Below are 26,512 nucleotides of genomic sequence, written 5' to 3' on the forward strand. Positions count from 1 at the left end.
AGACAACGCTAGCCTGTGGCACTCAGCTCACATTTACAGTTTACACTGACATTTTCTCAATTCTTTCAGCGCTTGCTCGCCCTTGTCCTGAGCTTCATCTTATCCCCCCCCCCCCCCCCAGGGGAACTACAAGTTTGATAGCAGAATTTTGATGAGTCTTGTTAAAAGGGGCCTCATCCAATAGGAAGCAGAGTTTGTGCGTCTCCTGTGGACACCAGGCAGGAGTATATAACTTCTCCCAGGTCCCCAGACTGCTGTGTTCTGGAGGTCTCAGACTTGGATACATCTCAGGATGACTGTGGAAAAGCAGGTTAAAGTCAGCAGCTCTGCTGTGCGCTATGGCGCATCCTATGGAGGCAACAGGCTTTTTGCTTCAGCCAGGAGCAGTGGTAGAGTTGGAGGAGGAATTGGAGGAGGATATGGAGGAGGCTTTGGAGGAGGATATGGAGGAGGATTTGGAGGAGGCTTTGGAGGAGGCTTTGGAGGAGTTGGACTCTCCAGAGCTGTCGGGCTAGGAGCAGGAGCAGGTGGAGCAGGCTTTGGATTTAGAGGTGGTCTGGGTGGTGGTGCTGGTCTGAGAGGTGGGTTTGGTGCAGGAGCAGGGTTTGGGCTAGGAGGTGGCATTGGTGCAGGAGGTAGAGCTGGAGGAGCCTTGGGTGTACTTAAGGGTCGCATAGGAGTTAGAGGTTTCAAGGTAGGCAGCTATGGTGGAGGTCCATCCCTGCTGTTTGCTGGTGGCAGGCCAGGATTTGGGGGACCAGGAGGATTTGGAGGACCAGGGGGACTGGGAGGATTTGGAGGACCAGGGGGACTAGGAGGTGGTCCAGGTGGTCCCGACATCCCATCTATTGACCCATCCCTCCCCTCTGTGGACACTGTTCAAATCACCCGCATGAAAGAGAGAGAGGAACTCCAGGGCCTCAACAACAAGTTTGCAAGCTTCATTGACAAGGTAATTTAATAGGATAATGTCAATTACTGATCTATTTAGTGTAACTACCCCATGTCATGCATTCTTGTACTTTCCTATGACTGTGCATTCTTGTAATGCATCTGACCATGTATTTTTGTACCTACCTCAGACAATGTGTTATTGTACCTATATCTGACTATGATTTCTTGTACCTAGCTCTGACCATGTATTCTTGTTCTTACCTCTGATGATGAATAATAGTTTGGACCATGCATTCTTGTACCTACACCTGACTATGCTTTCTTGTACCTACACCTGACTATGCATTCTTGTACCTACATCTGACCATAGTTTGGACCATGCATTCTTGTACCTACCTCTGTAAACATCTGACACTGATCTACATGTGTACTTACATATTTACATGTGACCATACAATTGTACATTGGTTGCATAACTAATAATGCCCTCATAGTCATACTCTTCTATTTTTTATTTTATTATTTTTTTAACTAAATTATTATATATGCAGAAAAATTTGTCCATATATCTCCAGCAGTTGGAGTATTGATCTTTAGCTACGAAGGCCCACGGATAGATAGAGTAAAATGATAGCATGCTTTCTGCATGCAATCACCAAAGGGGGATCTTAGGATTTTACTGCATACAGTTTTATTATTGAGTTCAGTGTATAAGCAGTATGCAGCAAGCTCTCAAGCTCCCCCCAGTGGTGGCTTCAAAAATGTAGATTTGTATATTTTAGCATGTCTGGAGTTGTAAAACATATGGCTTTGAAAACAATTCTGACATAATACGAGCTGAGCAACACATGATATGTAAAAAATGACATGATACTAAAAGGTAGCCATTCACTTTAAGGGTGCGTTCACACTGAGTAATTCAAGAGGAATTTACTCGAGTAATTCCTCTTGAATTCTCTGCTTAGAAATAATTAACATCTGCTTTGCCATTGACTTCATTGTATTTTATAATAAGTATTATTATGCCATATGTAGTTGCAATGACTTATATGTTGACAAATAAATAAACTGAGTCAATAATACTTGGGTACATTCACTGCAATGACCCTTTAACTTGATAATAACCAGGTACATGCTGCAACAGCTTCTGCGTAAACTTGGGGATGACCCATTATGGGCACTACTGTTGCTGCCATTACTAATTGTCACTCTAGGTCTGTTAGGTGTGTGGATGACCAGACAAAGAAAAGTAGTGGGTTAAAGGGGTACTCTGCCCCTAGACATCTTATCCCCTCTCCAAAGGATAGGGGATAAGATGTCTGATTGCGGGGTCCCAGCTGTGGGACCCCTGTGATCTTGTTGCAGCACCTGGCGTTTGTTTAGAACGCTGGGTGCAGGGGCGGTGGCGATCGCGACATCACGGTCACGCCCCCTCGTGACATCACACCATGCCCCCTTAATCCAAGTCTATGGGAGGGGGCGTGGTGGCCCTCCCTTAGACTTGCATTGAGGGAGCGTTGCGTGGTGTGACATCACGAGGGGCCGCGGCCTTGACATCATGACCCCTGCCGCCCACTCCAAGTGTTTGGAACAAAATGCGGAGTACCCCTTTAAGCCTTGTTGCTCTTTCCTAAAAGAAACCTGTCGGCTGCTCCCTCCCTACAAGAGGGTGCGCTCATGTCCTGGATCACCATCAGGAGACTGGAGATGAGCTCCTCAAATATTCATCTTGTTTGTGATACGACCTCCAGCATAGCATAAAGGGGTTTGATGGCATCAACTGTGCAGTAAAGACCCCATAGTACCTGGAACTATTATGGAGAAACAATTCATCTGGCACTGGTTGTCATTTATCAGCCGATTCATTAGAGTAGATCATGTTATACTTTCTAAGGTGGTGTAGGGTTTTATAGGATTAGTATACACTCTTGCCTTTGGGCTGTGTCTGGTATTACAGTTGATTTGAATGTGGCAGTGCTGTAATGCCAGATATAGTAAAACTTATTAGGGAACCTGCTACCGCCACCCGATGACACTAACCACTGCACTATATGTATATGAAAGCCACAATATTTATTCTTGTTTTTAGGTCCGCAGTCTGGAACAACAGAACACCATTCTGAAAGCCCAGATCAATCTCTACAACAGAAGTGACCCCAGTGGTCCAGCCAACGCCGGAGTGGTCGCAACTACTGCTGTGGCCGGCTACAAAGCCCAGGTTGAAACCTTAACCCAAACCAAGACAGCACTTTTGGCAGAAATTGATCACTACAAGTCAGTGATTGAAGAAATCCAATCCAAGTGAGTGAGCATGAAAGTGTACATCACTAACATAGCGGGGCGCTAGTAATGCCAAAACTAAGCACACATCACACATGACACACATATATCACTCACATACACATACATAACACACACACACATCACACATCACACACATACATCACTCACACACATACATAACACACACATCACACATGACACACATACATCACTCACATACACATACATAACACACACATCACACATCACACACATATATCACTCACATACACATACATAACACACACACATCACACATAACACACATATATCACTCACATACACATACATAACACACAATTCACACATACATCACTCATACACACATACATAACACACATCACACATGACACACATACTTCACTCACACACACATACATAACACACACATCACACATGACACACATACATCACTCACACACATACATAACACACACATCACACATCACACACATATATCACTCACATACATACATACATACATAATACACACATCACACATACATCACTCACACACACATACATAACACACATCACACATGACACACATACATCACTCACACACATACATAACACACACATCACACATCACACACATATATCACTCACATACATACATACATACATAACACACACATCACACATACATCACTCACACACACATACATAACACACATCACACATGACACACATACATCACTCAAACACATACATAACACACATCACACATACATCACTCACACACACATACATAACACACATCGCACACAAATACATCTCACACACACATATTACACATACAGACACACATCTCACTACCACACACTTCGCATTACACACATCCAGACACACATACATACATTACACATATATACTGTACATTACACACACATGACACATATACTGTACATCACACACACAACACATATACTGTACTGTACATCACACACACACACATGGCACATATACTGTACTGTACATCACACACACACATGACACATATACTGTACATCACACACACACAACACATATACTGTACATCACACACACATGACACATATACTGTACATCACACACATGACACATATACTGTACATCACACACACATGACACATATACTGTACATCACACACATGACACATATACTGTACATCACACACACAACACATATACTGTACATCACACACACAGCACATATACTGTACATCACACACACAACACATATACTGTACATCACACACACATGACACATATACTGTACATCACACACACAACACATATACTGTACATCACACACACATGACACATATACTGTACATCACACACACAACACATATACTGTACATCATACACACACAACACATATACTGTACATCACACACACAACACATATACTGTACATCACACACATGACACATATACTGTACATCACACACACAACACATATACTGTACATCACACACACAACACATATACTGTACATCACACTAACATGACACATATACTGTACATCACACACACAACACATATACTGTACATCACACACATGACACATATACTGTACATCACACACACAACACATATACTGTACATCACACACACAACACATATACTGTACATCACACTAACATGACACATATACTGTACATCACACACACAACACATATACTGTACATCACACACACAACACATATACTGTACATCACACACACAACACATATACTGTACATCACACTAACATGACACATTTACTGTACATCATACACACACAACACATATACTGTACATCACACACAGACAACACATATACTGTACATCACACACACAACACATATACTGTACATCACACACACAACACATATACTGTACATCACACACACAACACATATACTGTACATCACACACACAACACATATACTGTACATCACACACACAACACATATACTGTACATCACACTAACATGACACATATACTGTACATCATACACACAACACATATACTGTACATCATACACACAACACATATACTGTACATCACACTAACATGACACATATACTGTACATCACACACACAACACATATACTGTACATCACACTAACATGACACATATACTGTACATCATACACACACAACACATATACTGTACATCACACACAGACAACACATATACTGTACATCACACACACAACACATATACTGTACATCACACACACAACACATATACTGTACATCACACTAACATGACACATATACTGTACATCACACACACAACACATATACTGTACATCATACACACACAACACATATACTGTACATCATACACACAACACATATACTGTACATCATACACATGACACATATACTGTACATCACACACATGACACATATACTGTACATCACACACACAACACATATACTGTACATCACACACACATGACACATATACTGTACATCACACACATGACACACATACTGTACATCATACACACACAACACATATATTGTACATCACACGTATCAATTGCTGCAGAGTGTTACAACATTTTTATTGTATGTTGAGTTTTGACAGCTGGTTGCAATTTATAGCTGATATCTGACCATATGGAATGAAATTGAACTTAATAGAAAGCCAGAAATGCAGCTTGCAGTATTTGTCTGCCTTGATGAAACCTTTTAAAATGTTTAAGCTTAAATAGAAGGGTCCTCAAGTTAAAGACCCTCTTCTAATAGCCAAAGAGCAGATGGAAAGCAGCCACACGGTAGAGAGCAAGTACTGTAGTAAGAACACTTCTCGATCTGTAGGGTTTACTATGTACATTATGTAATGCTTCAAATCTCCTGTGGTGGCGCTGCAGGGAAATGGAACACTTAGGCTTTGTTCTTATCATATAACTGGTGCCTGATCCATCACATGACCTGCAGGGCCTGACAGACACATAGATTATAGCTGTGATTAGTATCAGGATCTTATTAAAAGGGATTGTCCAAAGTGAATATAAAAGTAATTGAAACCGTTTTCTCCACAATTCATCAAATTGGACTTGAATGGGATTCAGTGATATCAGTGATATATTCTGTTTAGTTCTGTTTCTGCTTCAATAAACTAAGCTGAATAATCATTGTGGATTGTAGATTTGATGAGGACAGCTCAAGCACCAAGGGCCTGGAGGCTGAATGGACCACACTCAAAGAGGTAAGATCTATCTACATTATCTCCTATCTACACTATCTATCTATCTATCTATCTCATATCTATCTTTCTATCTATCTCATATCTATCTATCTATCCCATATCTATCTATCTATCTCATATCTATCTATCTCATATGTATATATCTCTCATATCTATATCATATCTATCTATCTATCTATCTCATATCTATCTATCTATCTCATATCTATCTATCTATCTATCCCATATCTATCTATCTATCTATTTCATATCTATCGATCTCTCATATCTATCTATATCATATCTATCTATATATCTATCTATCTATCTCATATCTATCTATCTATCTATCTATCTATTTATTTAGCTCATATCTATCTATCTCACATCTATCTATCTCATATCTATCTATCTATCTATCTATCTATCTATCTATCTATCTATCTATCTGTCTCATATCTATCTATCTACCTGATATCTATCTATCTATCTACCTCATATCTATCTATATATCTATCCATCTCATATCTATCTATCTACCTTATATCTATCTATATATCTATCTCATATCTATCTATCTACCTGATATCTATCTATCTACCTCATATCTATCTATATATCTATCCATCTCATATCTATCTATTTCATATCTATCTCGTATCTATCTACTCATCTACCTTTCTATCTATCTATCTATCTATCTATCTATTATCTATCTATATATCTTTTATATCTATATATCATTTATATTATCCATCTATTGATCTTATATCTATTTATTTCTATATTTATTTATCTCACATCTATATCTATCTATCTACTTATCTACCATCTTTTTCCATCTATCTATATATCTATCATGTCATATCTATCGTTCTATCTAGTCCAGAAGAACAGCACAACCAATCCAATGTTTTTTAGTATCTAGGTTGCATGCCGTCATATGGCTCCTGGTCAGGGATACCAAGACGTCAAGCCAAGTAGAAAGGACCGCAGCACACAAGGTTCCATCCAAATAAAGTGAGTTTATGGCATCCTCAGCAAAACAAAGTGCGACACTTCTCCTGTCTCTCACAGCCGCTTGATAAAGGCGGTGAGAGACCGCAGAAACGTTGCACTTTTTTATACTGAGGATGCCATAAACATTTATTTGGATGGAACCTTGTGTGCTGCGGTCCTTTCTACTTGGATATCTATCTTTCTTTCTATCATGTCATATCTATATATAGTTATAGTATTATAACTTGCTTCTTTGTAAGCTCATGTATTTTTTTCTCTCCCTTCCAGGATGTCGATCACTTGTACCTGACAATCTTTGACTTACAGACCAAACTAACTGGAATTGAGGATCAGATCGCTCTTTCCAAACAGCTCTATGATGCTGTAAGTAATGGATACATGAAGTATAGTATACTCTGTAAGAATATTGTGGTCTCTAAACTATGGCTCTCAAGCTGTTGCAAAACTACAACTCCCAGCATGCCCGGACAGCTGTCAACTGCTGGAAGTTGTAGTGTTGCAATGGCTTTAGGATCATAGTTTGGACACCACTGCTTTAAAAGAACACACATTCATTTTCATCAGGCAGCACAATAGGTTTTCTTTAATAGATATGATCACCCTGTCAGATAGATGTTCTGCGTGTTCCTGATGTAATTCATAATGTCTATTACTTCCATGTTTCCAAATTGCAGAAAGTCAGAGAAGTCCAGACCATCATCACCAGCGGCACAAAGGCAGCCATCTCCATCTCATTCGACAACTACGCCCAAGCTGTGGACCTGTCATCGGCCATTTCTGAAATGAAATCGCAGTATGAATTACTTGTTGCCAGGACCAAACAGGAGGCATTCGCAGCAGCCGAGAACAAGGTAATTGTATCAGTATTTATGACCTACATGACATTGTATCCCTTATATACAGTAAATGCATTGAGCGAAACCGTACATCAGAGTTACAAGATATACCACTAAATTCTACAGTATTCCAAGTCAATAAGCATACGTGACTCAATCTATTGTTTTTGAGTTGTATACAAGGTTGTCTGATCTTCTAGTTTTAGTTGTGAGTTAGAAACTACTAAGCACAGGGGTCAAGTCCTGGAAAAAAAAATCGGGAACTCACCCAAGATTTTCACTCAAGGGCTGGCCCTGCAGGACTCCTGCTAATAGGAACAGTGTTTCTCCTGTAGAAAAAGTGCTGGAACTCCATTCCCATGTGCTCCTGCCAGACTTGAGCCCAAGAACAAACAATCATGAAGGCTCCACTAGATCCTTTTGGAAAAAACAAAATGTCATTCCCTACTGGTCCTTTTTTTTAATGCCATTGCACCTTTCCATTCTAGGACAGAAGGGCCTTGTCTTTGACCTCAGGGGCAATCCAATCCACATCTCCCATTTCCTTGTTTCCTTGCTTACTTACATATTAGTGTCTCTATAGACTGGAAGCCCTAAGCAAGAAGTTCAATTCAACCATGGGAATAAGGGAAAGAAACAGCATGAGACAGACAGCTCCCCCCGCTTCACGCAGTCATGGAGATAAGTGATAAAATGCGGAGTTCTTGAAGCCTACTATTGAACTCAGTCAGAGCCGTAACAATCTGTATGCAATGAGATACGTCTAGTGGTTGCTGTAGGCAAAGTCTATGACTGTTTAATAGGAAGCAGTTCTGTGCCACCCCTCCCCCCACACTCATAAAGATACCAATAGTAGTTATGTGATCAGCCTCTATGGTAGGGATGCCAATGATGGAGATTGATCAAGTGAAGGCCCATAATCGTCTGGCAACAATCGGTCATGTTTACAATACTGATTCAGCTAATTCAGAAAGTCACTAAGCTAAGGAAGAGCGGCATGTTTGTAGCCAGCTTTAACTCTGACTACGTATCCCAAAGCCTTACACTACAATTCAGGGGGGATCGCAGAATTTTTGAACATTCCCAGATTTGACCAATGCAAACCTGCCATTGTTGAGGCTGATATGTGCCAGGAAAACAGCTCAGCCCAGCAAGGGAGGAGTTAACTAGTGCTGCTGAGCAGTACTAGTTAACTCATGGGGAGGTTTGCATACATTATACAGTCATTTATATGGCTGTATAATATAAACAGTCAAGGGAGTGATACTTCCATCTCATTGATGATTCGGGCCACTTCTTTTGTAGTTTCGCCCCACTCTTGAGGTCATCCCTACGCCTTGCTGGGCTGGTGCATGGTGCTCAGACCAGAAGAGTGTTACAGTAAACCAGCAGATTCACTGTTTACTGTGACAATAGAGTTAAGTTGTGCTGCGTAGCAGCTCAACTTGACAATTTTACTGCCGAACACTTTCAGAAAGTTTCAAAACGCTTGCTCAACTCTAGTCCTAGCTGTACACATGCACATTTTGATGGACAACCAGGTCATTTATTAAGACATTTCGATGCCCTATGTGCATGTTACACACAGGAATATTTTAAAAGTAATTAGAAGGATCACAAAGAGTCACTATGCTGGCACCTTCAGTAATTATCTAATTGCTTGGAAATCCTGGCAGTAAGTGTTTAATTTTTCTGCAGCGCCGCCACAGGGGAAATTAGGCATTACACAGTGCTTAGTTAAATCAATGGGTTATCTGTGTAATGTCAAGTTCTCCAGAGCATAAGACGGTCATTATATCCTGTCCCTACTTTGGCCAAAAGAGGAAAAAGCTGAAAAGAAGAAGACTACTTTCAGAACTCACAAAAAGGGTCTAGTGAAATGTGGTTTTAGTCTGGACAACACCTTTAGGACTGGGATAGTTTTAGCAACTCAGTATAGAATCGACTTCTTAAAACAGAATGTATTGCCCTGTATTGCCCGCGTTGATATGATTGCTCTAGTTCTGATGTTTATTATTTTATTTTTTATTACATAATGTTTTAATTGTCTTACAGATCTTCTTGGTATCAGGTTCTACACAGCCAACCGTACAAGCACTTACAGCATTCAAGGAAGAATATAGGACGGTCAAACTCCAGGTTGACGCCGTTCAACGCGAGATTGAGAGGGTTAAGTCTGTGGTAGGTTCTTCAAAGGTCTATAAGGTTAATGTCCAATTGTTCAGGTGCATTACAGGGTGTCAGTGACTCTTGTCTTGGTTTACAGAACATTCAGCTGGAGTCTTCCATCACAGAATCCGAGAGCAGCTCTACCAGCGAGGTTGACACCTACCAAGAGCAGTCCGTAGCTCTTAAAACTCAACTAGATGACATTAGAAAGGTAAGGTTCACAAGTTCCATAGGCAGATCCTTGGTAGGAAACCTCTTAAAGGGGTACTCCACTGGTCAGAGTTCGGAACTAAATATTCTGAAGGCTGTTTTTGAGCTGTGGGGATTGACCACGCCTCTCGTGATGTCACTGCCAAGCCCCCTAAATGCAATTCTATGGGAGGGGGCGTCACGCCCCCTCCCATAGACTTGCATTGAGGGGGCATGGTCGTGACATCACGAGGGGCGTGCCCGATCCCCGCAGCTCAAAAACCACCTTTGGAACATTAAGTTCCAAACAAGGGCAAGTGGAGTAACCCTTTAAAGCCTTTGCAACCTAGAGAATATCCAAAAATATGCAGGAACATATACTAGCATTACAACCAAACACTGGACAACCTGTGGAACCCTTTATGTTTCAGACCATATTGGAGTACTCCTGAGCCAGCAGCTATCCCAAACTATTGGATATTAAATACAGTTATTCTTACTATAACTTTAATTTAAAATAAATAAATAAATAAGTTCAATTACATTTATACCAACAAAAAGTCAAAAATAGATGATATTCGAAAAGAAAAAAAAATTCTGTCCACAGTTCCTTGAAATTTAGCTAAAGAGTAGCGATAAATCCTTGTAATGTCATCCAAAATCAACTGTACATTCAGCTTTATGGTAATCAAGTTCTTGTTATTACTTCATAGCAAATTGCTCACTATGGCCAAGAATACCAGGATCTGCTGGCCGTGAAGATGGGATTGGATGTAGAAATTACAGCCTACAAGAAACTGATGGACAGTGAAGAATTAAGGTAAGAAATCATCAAATAGTTCAGGAAAGGTTATGGGAGTATGACAAAGAGTCCAAATATTATTGTTTCTCATGGAACTATCATGTATGTATCATGTGGCGTGTATACTAAGAGAAGTTTTTGGGCAACTGTGGAATCAGCTTATTGCAACATGGGGAAGGACTTATAACAAGGCCGTATATACCATCGTGGCATTGAGTCCCGTCCTTGTTGGTCCCATTCCTTTTTGTATTGCTAAGAAATTGTACAGAACTCTTCCAGGGAACTGCATGATCAGCAGATTAATGGAAGAGGGTATTGTCCAATGGGTCATGGAAAACAATAGGGAATAAATTCTAGAGCTAACTGCCTTGGGGGGCAAAATTAGACACCATAATGGGAGGCCCATTTTGATATTTTCTATATGGCCCATTTCTTCTATGTACATAACTGACGTACTCTGCTAGAAAACATTTTTTTTTTTAAATGAACTGGTGCCGGAAAGTGAAACAGATTTGTAAATTACTTCAATTTAAAAAAAAAAATCTTAATCCTTTCAGTACTTATCAGCTGCTCTTATGCTCCACATGAAGTTCTTTTCTTTTTGAATTTATTTTCTGTCTGACCACAGTGCTCTCTGCTGACACATTTTAGGAACTGTCCAGAGCAGGAGAGGTTTTCTATGGGGATTTGCTCCTACTCTGGACAGTTCCTAAAATTGACAGAGGTGTCAGAAGAGAGCATTGTGGTAAGGCAGAAAGGAATTTAAAAAGAAAGAACTTCCTGTGGATCATAACAGCAGCTGATAAGTACTGGAAGGATTAAGATTTTTTAATAGAAGTCATTTACAAATCTATTTAACTTTGTGGCGCCAGTTGATTTAAGAAAAAAAAATGTTTTCCAGTGGAGTACCCCTTTAAAATATCTTTGGAATTAAAATTTAGGTAAGTATTTCAATGCTGTACATAGATTCATAATCTGCCATTGCATAGATTGCTTCTTTATTGAGCATATGTCAAGTTATATTATATCTCCTCACAGTCATATGAGTTGTTGGCTGTTTATTGTTCATTTTATCTTAGCTAAAAGTGCAGAGGTATTAAAATGGCGTTCTATGGCCTGCAGCCTGGAATACGTTGCAGTCTTTGCTGTTTTCATTGAGAATCTACTGCCTCGCCTGACCTGCTATTCTCCTTACTGTGAACAGCTGTTTCCATGAACCCGGCTGATGGATAGCTGGTTGTGCTGAGTAACGGAGTGTAGCCGACTGTAAATTAGAGAGCGCGGCTCATACAGCCCCGGAACATACAGTAAGAATGGGACGAATTCATCAGAGCCGGACAGATACGGAAATTTAGGACAGCCAGAACCGGATGAGATTTAACGCTGATTGTTTAACTCTACTGACAAAACAGCAGTAAAATATCAGCCTGAGGGTAGAAAAATCACTATGTATATTTCACATTTGGCTATTTTAATACACAGTCCCTGCATTCCTAGTTTGAAGCATTGCAAAATAAAACATGGCCAAACTCAGATGTTCCTATAGCCCTATAGACTTCAGTGTAATATGATTACATGGATACACAAACAAGGGGCCACATCCCAGCGCTTGGGAATGGTAAGGGTCCTATAGGTTGGCTCATTGGAGTGGCTTTGTCCCCCACATTATGGCATCTCAAACTACATTACTCAGGACATTGTGGGGCCTAGTTTCATCCATTCATCTCAACCCCTCTAGTAAGTTGTTGTGTTTTTATAGAGGTATTCCCCTAGTGGAATTATGCACGGGTTTCCATTGCTGTCAATGGTGTTGGGCAGGTCCACCAGGTCCTAGTGCTAAAGGATTTTGGCTGCAGCTGGTCAGGCAGGATCTTTGACTCAGAGATTTTATAGTGTGAACATACCCTTAATTTGAATTATAACAGTGTAATGTTTATTTTTGCCTGTAGGGGCACTGTAGTAAAATTGAAAACTTCCTGTTTGTCCCCCACTGATCACAGCTGATCACCGGGAACACCTTGTGAGATGTTTATCATAAATATTAGCCCTTAAGCTTAAAAATACTGTAAATATCTGGAATGAACTGTATTACTATACCAGTACCACAGTGTATTACACAGTGCTGATCAGCTGATCACTGGGCCTACTACACAGGGCAAATCGGCTGATCACTGGGCCTATTACACAATGTCAGTCAGCTGATCACTCGGCCTATTACACAATGTCAGTCGGCTGATCACTCGGCCTATTACACAATGTCAATCAGCTGATCACTCGGCCTATTACACAATGTCAGTCGGCTGATCACTCGGCCTATTACACAATGTCAGTCGGCTGATCACTCGGCCTATTACACAGTGTCAGTCGGCTGATCACTGGGCCTATTACACAATGTCAATCAGCTGATCACTCGGCCTATTACACAATGTCAGTTGGCTGATCACTCGGCCTATTACACAGTGTCAGTCGGCTGATCACTGGGCCTATTACACAATGTCAATCAGCTGATCACTCGGCCTATTACACAATGTCAGTTGGCTGATCACTCGGCCTATTACACAATGTCAGTCGGCTGATCACTCGGCCTATTACACAATGTCAGTCGGCTGATCACTGGGCCTATTACACAATGTCAGTCGGCTGATCACTCGGCCTATTACACAATGTCAATCAGCTGATCACTGGGCCTATTACACAATGTCAGTCGGCTGATCACTGGGCCTATTACACAATGTCAGTCGGCTGATCACTCGGCCTATTACACAATGTCAATCAGCTGATCACTGGGCCTATTACACAATGTCAGTCGGCTGATCACTGGGCCTATTACACAATGTCAGTCGGCTGATCACTCGGCCTATTACACAATGTCAGTCAGCTGATCACTCGGCCTATTACACAATGTCAGTCGGCTGATCACTCGGCCTATTACACAATGTCAGTCAGCTGATCACTCGGCCTATTACACAATGTCAGTCGGCTGATCACTGGGCATATTACACAATGTCAGTCGGCTGATCACTCGGCCTATTACACAATGTCAGTCAGCTGATCACTCGGCCTATTACACAGTGCAAATTGATCAATAATTGCCCCAAGGTATAGGCTGAGAGATCAGTCAACAAAAGAGCAAATTCCTTTGCTGACCCCGGGTTTTGACATATGGTATTTGCACATCGCCCTGTGTAGTCATTTCTAGAACAGTGGTCTCCAAACTTTGGACCTCCAGCTGTTGTAAAACTACAATTCCCAGCATGCCCGGACAGCCATTCTAGACTGACTGTCGAAAAATGTATATTGAAAAAAAAATCTGAACATCTGAAAATCTGAATTTATTCAGTCCTGACACTGTCTTGAAGAATTCTGGTATAATCCATTTTAAATTATTTAGCGGAGCAATTTAGAGTGGAGAGGGACTTGTCAGGCAAAAATAAGCAGAGATTGAGAGAATGTGAAAAATATACTGGAGCCAAAAAAAAAAAGCTGGGTTATCAAAATGTGACTGATTATATTACGGCCTCCATAGTCTGTCATAGTATGACAGGTATATTGCCCAGGAGGTCAGGCCGCACTCGGGGGGCAATGTTTTAAACTGCATCGACAGTCAGGTCTTGGCTGTGTATTTGTCTTTTTTTGCCTTCTCTGCCACCGAATGATGCTGTGAATGCAGAAAGCAGAGCGGCAGATATTACTTAATAGACAGCCGCCAAGAAGTAAAAAATCACTCTATGCAGGTGCAGAAGGGAAAAGGGACCATAAAAAAAGGCAAAATAGCTACAATGGATATCAGCGCAACAAAGGAAACTATTGTATGTATTGGTTCCAGCTGAATGACCCTTATTTGCCCTAATTTATATATATATATATATATATATATATATATATATATATATATATATATATATACTATATACTCTTTGTCTCAAGGATAATTTAGTTGCTTTGGGATTTATAATCATTCATCCTTACTGAACTGGAAATCTGCTTTACATGCATTAACTTTCGGGTGATCTTGTGCTGGGTTCATGCTTATACACAGCAGCCAATCGGTATAAAAAGAGATGCAGCATAATAAGTAAGTAAGGTGAGGGGCAGATTAACATGCTGGCCATGTAATGTGATAGATGAGATTAAAGTGTAACTGATTATAAATGATTATAGTGCACTGTGCACAATAAAATAGCATGGCTCTGGGTCTCACATTGGGTGCAAGCAGGGTACTCCATTGAATGCTTGGCTGCTCCATGCAGGTATTTTTTACATGCCGAATTGAAAATGAAAAAGTAGTATAGACAAATGGTTATGGTGCACAATACCGCACTATAATCACTTTTCATTTAACTTTACAATTACACTTTAAAGAAGCCAAAATTGCAAAACACTAATAGGTTAATAGTATTATCCAAATATGGTTCCCTGTATATATATATATATATATATATATATATATATATATATGAAAGGAAAAGAACAGCACATCCAAAAAATGATGAAAAACCATCAGTAGGTGCACACCATCATCTGGGTTTTGGTTAGAGATCCCCATACAAAGATATCCACAGGAACAGACGGCAGCACACAGGAGTAAATGAATCCAGGTGAGATTTTATTCCATCCCCAGGCACAATATTGCAACAGCTGGAGGCACCCTGGTTGGGAAACATTGACCTATACTATATACTACTATATAGTCCAACATGCTGGGAGTTGTAGTTTTGCAACAGCTGGAGGCACCCCTGGTTGTAAAACACTGACCTATACTATATACTACTATATAGTCCAACATGCTGGGAGTTGTAGCTTTGCAACAGCTGGAGGCACCCCTGGTTGGTAAACACTGACCTATACTATATACTACTACTATATAGTCCAACATGCTGGTAGTTGTAGTTTTGCAACAGCTGGAGGCACCCCTGGTTGGAAAACACTGACCTATACTATATACTACTATATAGTCCAACATGCTGGGAGTTGTAGCTTTGCAACAGCTGGAGGCACCCCTGGTTGGTAAACACTGACCTATACTATATACTACTATATAGTCCAACATTCTGGGAGTTGTAGTTTTTGTTTGGGGCAGCTGCTGAACCACAGGCTGTATCAGGGCATGCTGGGAGTTGTAGTTAGTAACCAACTGCAACTCCCGAATTAATTAAAAAAAAAAAAAAAAAGCGATCAAAAAGTCCCATCAAAACAAACATGGTACTGTTAAAAGATCGGGGTGCAAAAAATGATCCCTCATACAGGCCCGTATAAGGAGAAATAGAAAAGTTATAGGGGTCAGAATAGGCCAAAATTTCCCCTGCATATGTGTATCCTGTAATGTTACGCATATATATAATTAATTATACAAATTAGCATGGCCGGTGTTTTTTTTGTTCTTGTTTTTGCAAGGAAAGTGGCAACCCGAATTGTGCTGCTCGGCTGCAGGGACTGTGTTTACTCTTGATATTCTGGCGGTTGCCTCTAAACATTGGCGTAGATTTCCGCATCAAACAAGACCCCAGCTTTAATGTGTTTTCTTCATTGCGCACTTGTTAATGGATTGCTAAAAATAGCCGCGCTGTATTCCAGTAAAATATTACTAGTGAAATAGAGCAGAGCACAGAGCAGCGTAATGCATTGTGTCCTGTGCGGCTATACCATCCCGCGCTGACTGCTATCTTCTTGGCGGTGCAGTATTTTCCAGAGCGGAGGAATAAATATACTTAAACCCTTGTTGGAAGAAATAAAATCATATAAAAGAATAGAGCGGGGATTACGTAACCGATATGCCTGGGAAGAGACAGCGTACAGAATCCATATAATAGCCCTCGAGTAGGAGACGCTGGTGTCTTGACTGGCTCTTGGGGGTGACATTTGTAGAGAGCAGTGGTCTCCAACCTGCGGACCTCCAGATGTTGCAAAACTACAACTCCCTGCATGCCCGGACAGCCAACGGCTGTCCGGGCATGCTGGGAGTTGTAGTTTTGCAACATCTGGAGGTCCGCAGGTTGAAGACCACTGGTATAGGGCTTTCAACGGATTGCTTGTTGCGATCAATAAATCACTTGTAATATACTGCATGTTGACCTACATAGAGGTTACTTACCGTCTGTTTTGTTGCCTGTGTGTAAGTGATCTTCCGACCTGTATTTACATTTCTATCTTTAACCCATTGGAGGCTCCGAGACTATGGAGAACTCTGGGAGTCGATGCTTCAATATAAAAAGTGCATTTCCTTTAAAATAGAACATTTTTAAACATATAGGGGGAGATTTATCAAAACCTGTCCAGAGGAAAAGTTTCCCAGTTGCCCATAGCAACCAATCAGCTCACTTCTTTCATTCTTAACAAGGCCTCTGCAAAATGAAAGAAGCAATCTGATTGGTTGCTATGGGCAACGGGTTAACTTTTCCTTTGCGGTAGATTTATCAAAACCTGTCCAGAGGAAAAGTTGCCGAGTTGCCCTTAGCAACCAATCAGATCGCTTCTTTCATTTTTGAAAAGGCCTGTAAAAAATGAAGGAAGCGATTTGATTGGTTGCTATGGGCAACTCAGCAACTTTTCCTCTCCGAGCCCCCCAACCCCCCCCCCCCCCCCCCCGAGCTTATCTCTAGTCCTTACTTGTATCACTGGGTATTACCATCCCCTTGTCAATGAGGTGTGATCTTACTGTCATTGCTGACAATTTAAGGCAGTGTTTCCCAACCAGGGTGCCTCCAGCTGTTTCGGAACTACAACTCCCAGCATGCCCAGGCAGCCTTGCAACAGCCGGGGGCACCCTGGTTGGGAAACACTGGTTTAAAGGGGTACTCCATTAAAAAAAATAAAAAAATAAAAACAACAACTCCAAGTTCTGTCCTGTACTTACAGAACAGTCTAGCAGTTTACTGACTGATCAGGTTACATGCTGACAAGACAAGTCTATGGAGAGAGGAGGGGCGAAGCTGGTGTTGGGAGGCAGAGTGAATTCAGAAAGCAGAGAGCAGAAACGCAGACCGTTCAGATAACATGCTGACCATACAAGTCTATGGCGAGAAGAGGGACAAGGCGGGAGCTGGGAGGGGGAGTGACTTCACAGAGCAGAGACACAGAGAGAATTTACTAACTAACTATATGTATTAATTCTCACCCCCGGGCTTGATTTGCAGAATGTTCACGACTACTCTATAAAGCCCTCCATGCTGCTGCAGCTTCTTAGGGTGTGAATGGAGATATAGGAGACATAGTAGGATCCTCTTCTGTGTGTGTGCAGTGTATAGGTGACACAGTAGACTTTAGTCCCCACCCACTAGCTAAGGGACAACTGAAAAATAGAGATGGAGCCTGCAGAGGTGAAAACTGATGAAAAAATGCCATATAAAAGTGATATAATGGTCATGTACACACAGGGCAGCTTATCCTTAAAAAAAAAAAGTTACCCGAAATGACAGATACCCTGTAAAGCTTTTTTTAATTCTCCCTACAGAAAGCCACAGGTGCCATTCCTCACAGGAAAATAAATTTTTTTTTCTAAGATTGATAGAGAGAAAAAATGTCAGGAGAGGTTAAGAGTTCTTGAAATCCAGCGAAATTGCTAGCAGAGGTCTTGGCGACCCGAATTAATCTTCGGCCACCTCTTATTGTGAACTCCTCAAAGGCTATTTTACATCTTAAAAAAATAAGCCAGATTTAATTAACTTTAATCCAGACACAGTCTGTTCCACAAATATCAGACATTAGTTCTTGCCATTATTAATGTCACTCGCCTCGGAAAATCATTATTATAAGTTGATGACCCAATAGTTTGCTACAGTTTTTTTTTTCTTTTTTTTTTTTCCCCCGAAAATGTTCTGTATACATAGACTTGTTAAAACTTGTGAAAAGGTCATTGGTTAAAGATGTTTTATACATCTTAATAGAGTGTTTCCAAACCAGTATGCCTCCAGCTGTTGCACAACTACAACTCCCAGCATGCCCGGACAGCCGAAGGCTGTCCGGGCATGCTGGGAGTTGTAGTTTTGCAACAGCTGGAGGCGCATTGGATGGGAAACATTGTCTTCATAGGTCCAAAATTTTGTGCAGATTAATTTCTTATTATATCTATATAGAGGCTTATTTTTAATTGATAGCATTCTGGTTTCCTGCAGCCGCCACTAGGGGAGCTACTGCATACTGTTAATGCATTGAGCTCAATACTAAAACTGTATGCAGTAAGTTCCTTAGCTCCTTAGCTAAAGGAGGCAGCACTAAACCAGCACTGTTGCAAAACTACAACTCCCATCTTTTCCTGATAGCCTCCGATTGTTGCTGGGTGGCTGCCCCTTGCAACACTGATTGTAGGAGGACCCCTTTACACAACCCTAAAGTGTACCTGTCGTTTGCAAAAACTTTTTTTTTTTAATATATAATTTAGATTAACAATTTAGAACAACTTTATATATAAATTTATAATATACATTGGTTAAAAAAAATGTGTATATTTTTCGGTGGAAAAAATGCTGTCTCTGCAGCTATTGTCTATGTGTCTCTATGAAGAGACCAAATACATGAAAGTGAGGGCAGGACAAGTAGGGCTGGGGGCTGGGGGCATGTCACAGAGCCCAGTGCACACGGGCAATAGCCACAGGGACAAAAATATATATACATTTTTTAACTAATGCATTTTACAAATATACATTTAAATGGGCACTCTCATTAAAACTAATTTTTTGAGACTACTTGTCTCATTATGCAAAAGAAAAAATAATATTTGCTGTTGCACAACTAATCTTTTTAATGTACTTTGTTTGAAAAAAAAAAAAAAAAAAGAAGTCTTCTATGTTTTAATTGTGTTTAAAAAAGCTGCCACTAGGTGTCTCCCTACTTGTCCAGAGCACATTCCCCTCCCCCCCCCCCCCCTATGTCTTGCACAGACTTTGGACTCCTGCTGGCCTGGCCCAGTAAGTCCAAAATCAGTAAATGCAGTCTGGAGGGCTGAGGGGGGGGGGGGGGGTGCAGCCTTAGCCAATCATAGCTCATCTCACACACTGAACTGATCTGGGCTGTGTGTGGCAGAGTGAGGGAGGAAGTTCTCCCCTGTATGGCTTCAGATGATGTCACGCCTGCTAGGGAACGCCCCTTCCCAGTCTGTGAATCTGACTGAGACTGAGCAGAAAATACAGAGCAATATCAAGGTAGAAAACTAAAAAATAAGAAAAATTAAGAAAAATAAAGGCAGGGGTGGCTTATCATGATGGGGGTGATCTGGGAGGATTATGAAATTTTACAAGATCATGACGAGTACTCTTTAATGGTATTATCTAAATCAAATGACAGGTACACTTTCAAAATTATAAACAGTTTGAAGCATTTTACTTCTCAAAGTGCTGTAAATGTAAATAGTTTCGCAATTCATCTTCCAGTCCTTAGATATCTAGGACAGCAATTATTTTTAAGGTTATAGATGTCTCCGTTTTCTGTATTAGGTAGATTCTCTAATTACTGTGGATTTCTGGGGTGGTGATAAATGAGGTTGTGAGAAATAACATCAGTTGTTTTATAGCCCAGAACAAACACATTCATTACTTTATTACTTAAAGAAAGACTCCAGCAGCAAGACAAACGATCTCCTTCCCCCTCCCCTTTCTTTCCGTTTCTACTTACTTCTAAAAACAAAAAAAGAATGAATATTGACCATCAACTACGGTACTCTGGGCATGGAAAGGTTGGTCAGCATGTCAACCAATTCTGATTGCCACCAGGGTCACCCACCTTCCCATAGCACAATGCAATCTAAATAATATTTTTATTAATTTCTATATTCGTTAACTCATTTTTCAACACCGTTTTCTGTAAAGGAACATTTCAGGCAAAACACCCTAGTTCAAGGCCCAAGGGGATGGAGCTTGACACAAAGGTTCAGTTTTTGGTGTTCTTTTAATCCCCATCAAGTTCCATCCCCCCAGCCCTGCACTAGGCAAAATCAATAAGCTTTGTCCAGATCATTCCTTTATAGAATAAATATTTTATTGTGATGGTATATCACTATGATTCTTCTCTGGTATGTCACTAGGATATGTCTTCACTGTTGCTGGGTGGCTGCCCCTTGCACCACTGATTGGAGTAACCCCCCCTTTACACTATAGGTCATTGTTGGAAACCACATCCTTAAAGGGGTACTCCGCTGCTCAGTATTTGGAACAAAATGTTCCGAATGCTTAGAGCCGTCGCCAGGAGCTTGTGACGTAATAGCCCTGCACCCTCATGACGTCACGCCCCCTCCCATAGACTTGCATTGAGAGGGCGGGGCGTGACGTCATGCGGGGACGGGGCTGTGACATTAAGAGCTCCCGGCACCGGCTCTAAGCGTTTGGGACATTTTATTCCAAACACTGAGTAGCGGAGTACCCCTTTAAGGACTATCAAATGGTTGAAGCATATTACTGGGATCCTTCCATTGGGAACCTCACCATTCCTTAGAATAAAGGGGGCTAAGCGCTAGTCTAACACTGCTAAAGTTTTTCCTGCATAATGGGGCTCGTAGGGCTCGTAGCCAACTGGTGGTGCAGGGAACTGCAGCTGGCCTAATGCGTTCCCCAGCATAGGGGATGCAACAATAGGCCAATATAACATCCCCTTCATTCAAAGGATCATTGAAGGGAACAAGAAAATGACAGCAGCACACTGCTAGCGCTAAGATATATGCGCAATATAACACGTTAAAAAAAATAAAATAAAAAAAAATAGAGGTTCTTAGCATTCCATTTGGCCAAATAGTGTGTACTATCCCACTACGGTAAGGTCACCTCATTACCTCAGGCCCCAAAGGTCAGAACTCCACCAATCATAATGTAATAACATATCCTAGTGAATGTAGTCACTTCATAAGATGTGTAAACCCCTTCACGCTGTTGAACCCCTGTTGGCTGGTGAATTTTATTACTTGAAATATGGGCATTAGATGATTAATTTAATTTTCTCTTTCTCTGTCTTGCAGACTTAACAGCGGAAGCGGCATCACTGTTCACATGACCAAATCAACCGTAGGAGGAGCTGCCGGAGGTGGTGGTGGAGGAGCTGGACTGGGTGGTGGCTATGGAGGTGGCTTTGGAGGTGGCCTTGGCGGTGGCCTTGGCGGTGGCCTTGGAGGTGGCCTGGGCGGTGGCTTTGGAGGAGGCCTGGGCGGTGGCCTTGGAGGTGGCCTCGGTGGTGGACTTGGTGGCGGCCTTGGTGGTGGACTTGGCAGTGGTCTCAGCTTGAGCCTTGGCGGTGGAGGAGGAGGAGGATATGGATTTGGTTCTAGCTTTGGAGGCGGATTACAGTATGGAAGCCTTAACTCCAGCTCAAGTAAGTGTGAGAATATATTTAAATAACATTTATGAATTTTTGTATAACTGTATGACAAAACGGTATTGTCTTTACATGATATTGTGCCAACGTCATTCAGAACTTGCTGCAATTGGATGTCATCGTTGGGACCCCCTGCAATCTCCCATACGGGGCCCCGACTCTCCGACCAGATAGCGCGTGTCGACCACTGCGCGAAGCGACGGCCGACACCGCCCCCCCCCCCAATACAGTGCTATGGCAGAGACGGAGATTGCTGAAGGCAGTGCTCCGGCTCTCCCATGGAGTTGTATTGAGGGGTCATGTCCACCGGTGGTTGACAGGCCCCTTTCCTGCGAACTGCCGCGGTCCCATAAAGGAGACCATGGGGGGTCCCACCACAATCTGACACTTATCCCCTATCCTTAGGATAGGGGATAAAATTTCCAATCCTGGAGTACACCTTTAATGTCATATCCTAGAGCATATCCCTAACCGCCTGTTGAGGTTGAAGAACACTATCCTAGCTATTTGCCACCAATGTTTGTGCGGAGTCATCCGCTGCAATACCAACCACAACCATAAAACCACTATGGTGGCTACATATAGCAAACATAAACAGACTTTAGTCTTTCTGTAAGACACCGACCTACACATTTACCTTACAGATATAACACACCGTAAGCTTGTAATCACAATATCCCTTCCATTGCTCCAGTTCAGAATGAATCTTTTTATACTTGGAAATGTTTGGATTAGTGTAATGATGCAAAATGTAATTTCATGCATTGAGGGACTTATCCATTATGCAGTTAGGATATAGTAGTTTATAAGATACAGGAAGGAAGTATATTTACATAACTTTACACACACACACACACACACATATATATATACATATATATATATAACTCAAAATATGCATTGACTCATTGCAGCAAGCCTTATACCACCTGTGATAACTCTGCTATAGAGTCGTACTGGATCACAGCTACATCCATGACCCATATACAGTTACATATGACAAACACTGAATGAGCCATATGGAGAAGGAACCACAAATCTAATCCTGAATCCTTGATTTGCTATATTCATATCCACCCCCACCATGTACTGTATATCCACATATAGCATCCTAGTCCCTTAGAACAGTCGTCTCCAAACTGTGGACCTTCATGTGTTGCAAAACTACAACTCCCAGCATGCCCGGACAGCTGTTATCTGTCTGGGCATGCTGGTTGTTGGAGTTTTGCACCCAATGGAGGTCCACAGTATAGAGACAACTGCCATAAGGAACATCATGTCTTCCAGAGCTGTCACATCTTTGGACATAGTGAAAAAAGACATATTGAACATAGTGAGGAAGCAAAACACTATGGGGTACTCCAACATCAGAAGTATATAGCATGGCTTGACTGTCTGCCCCAGTTCTGAAACCAAAAATCAATCTGGGGGTCTTGTACTTTCTTGTCCTTCTTCCTGATTGAGCAGCTGCTCAGTTCTATAATTCCCAGAATGCATTGCTTTCCCTCAGCTCTTCATCATAGTCCTCCCTCTCTGTAGTCTCATCCAGAGCTCTTGTAAAACATCTATTTTTACAGCAGACTTTAAGTTGCAGCACCTGTTATTCATTCCCTGTCTGCTTCTCTGCCTGTGGTTTTGTTCAGCACAAGGCAGCATGCCATAAACACACGTCATTCTCCCTAAATGTCCCAATATATATATATATATCTATCAGTTTGAGCACGCAGTCATAAAACCGGACAGCTCCTTTAATGGTAGATGATGTCCGAGATGATAGGGAAAGTGTTGTATTATATCTGCATCTGACCAATGAATTGCCTGCCTTCTTTTCCAGTATCCACTTCCACTGCTTTTTGAAGATCAGGAATGTGTTATTGAAGAACAGCCTCTATTACGAATTTCTGAGAAATCCCATTGAACCACCTTGCTGTGATAATAGAAACCCAGCTGGATTTTTCTCCATACAAAAAAATAAAAATAAAATAAAAAGTTACTGTATATCTGCACTTAACGGGCTTCCAGAGAAGACGACATCGCTTTAAGATCCTCTTTGATTTTCTAACACGGGACTTTGTTGTATTGTTCGTATTGACCATTTTGTATTATGCTTCTTCTGTGTAAGCTTATGGTGATTTTAGGCTTTACATTTGTTGATAGTTTTTTTTTTTCCATTCCTTTCCTGTTCCATTTTTCCACCAAAGGATAAATTATACATGTAACCCCGCGCTTGCCACATAAATCTCTAATTACTGAGCTGCAGGAAATTTAGCCTAATCTGGGAATTATCACTGAGCTATGGACTGCTGAACAGACAAGGGCAAATCTCCTCCACACTGCATGTAATGCGGAAAGCGTGCAATAATATACTTGCGGTATGTGTCATGACGGAGATTGACGTGCTGCCAAGAATTACACTTTCAACTTCCAGGTACAGGCACCATGTTTTGTTTTTACATAAAGGAGCGTGATAGAGTCTCCCGCAGAGTCCTTGTATCCAGAGAACATTTAGCAGATCCCTGTGCGAATAAGGGCTTTATGTTTTCAAAAATGTAAAGAAATCAAAATAAAAGCATTTCTTAAAGATTGACGTGTGGGTTATGAGTTTCTTTAATAACTGCTAAATATCACCGCCCTTGAATTCTTTCTTGAGCCGTGTTCTGCAGACCAGGGACATGCACACACACGGGGAGATTTATCAAAGGATTTAGACTGGTCACACTCCAAACTCCACTATGGCCAAGACCAAAGGGCTGTCGAAGGACACCAGAAACAAAATTGTAGACCTGCACCAGGCTGGGAAGACTGAATCTGCAATAGGCAAGAAGCTTGGTATAAAGAAATCAACTGTAGGAGCAATTATTAGAAAATGGAAGACATACAAGACCACTGATAGGGGGAGATTTATCAAATTATTTAGACTGGTTTTTCCCGTCTAAATTTTGTCGCACAGAAAGTCGCAGTCTAAATATGTGCGACTTTTTTGCGACTTTTGCTTTAGAGAATTTTTAGAACATGATGCATTCTAGTCTATTTTAGACGGAAAAATGCATTGGTGCTGAATTTATCAAAAGCGACTTTTCAGCGACAAGTCCCATTGGCTGAAAGTACGCCAAAATGTCAGACCATGCTGGAGCAGGTTTAAATACAGTCTAAAGCACGGGTGTCAAACACAAGGCCCGCGGGCCTAATCATGTGGCCCACGTAGCCGCCGCCAGCCGCCAGCCTTCACCAAAGTCTGCCCTCTAGCGATCCTCCTTTGGTCCTCCTGGTCCTCCGCCTCTATGGTTGTACGCACGGGACGTCAGTGACGTCCCGTGCGTACAACCATAGAGATGCGGGAGGACCAGGAGGACGGCAGGATCATCGCAGGAGGACGCTCTCCGGCCGGGGCCTGGTAAGTGACTGGCGCCGCGTTATCTTCTTCTCTTCAACATTCCGCTCATCGCTCGACCGGTCCTGGCACCTACTGTTATGGTCCGGTGACCGGATCACAGTGGGGGCAGCACACAGACATACAGCCTCCAGCCATACACTGTATATGGCTGGTGGCTGTATGTCTGTGGGGAGGGAGGGAGGGAGGGGGGGGTGCTGCCATCCTAATGTGGGGGGAACTATACTGCCAACTAATGTGGGGGAACATGCTGCCTACCTAATGTGGGGGGAACTATACTGCCTACCTAATGTGGGGGGAACGATACTGCCTACCTAATGTGGGGGGAACTATACTGCCAACCTAATGTGGGGGAACTATGCTGCCTACTAATGTGGGGGGAACATGCTGCCTACTAATGTGGGGGAACATGCTGCCTACCTAA

At 41.6% G+C, this 26,512-nt stretch overlaps 1 protein-coding gene across 1 annotated transcript; it reads left to right on the forward strand.

Moving 5' to 3' along the window:
* The first annotated feature begins 292 nt into the window (after positions 1-292).
* LOC130357371 (thread biopolymer filament subunit alpha-like) lies at positions 293-25,256 on the forward strand. The gene is made up of 10 exons (XM_056560059.1): positions 293-952; positions 2,984-3,195; positions 6,350-6,410; positions 7,677-7,772; positions 8,084-8,260; positions 10,301-10,426; positions 10,512-10,625; positions 11,317-11,423; positions 22,345-22,694; positions 24,532-25,256. The coding sequence occupies exons 1-10, from the start codon at positions 293-295 to the stop codon at positions 24,552-24,554; spliced, it is 1,926 nt and encodes a 641-aa protein (XP_056416034.1). The 3' UTR covers positions 24,555-25,256.
* The last annotated feature ends 1,256 nt before the right edge of the window (positions 25,257-26,512 follow it).

This window comes from Hyla sarda, chromosome 2 (genome assembly GCF_029499605.1).
Source record: "Hyla sarda isolate aHylSar1 chromosome 2, aHylSar1.hap1, whole genome shotgun sequence".
Lineage (NCBI taxonomy): Eukaryota > Metazoa > Chordata > Amphibia > Anura > Hylidae > Hyla > Hyla sarda.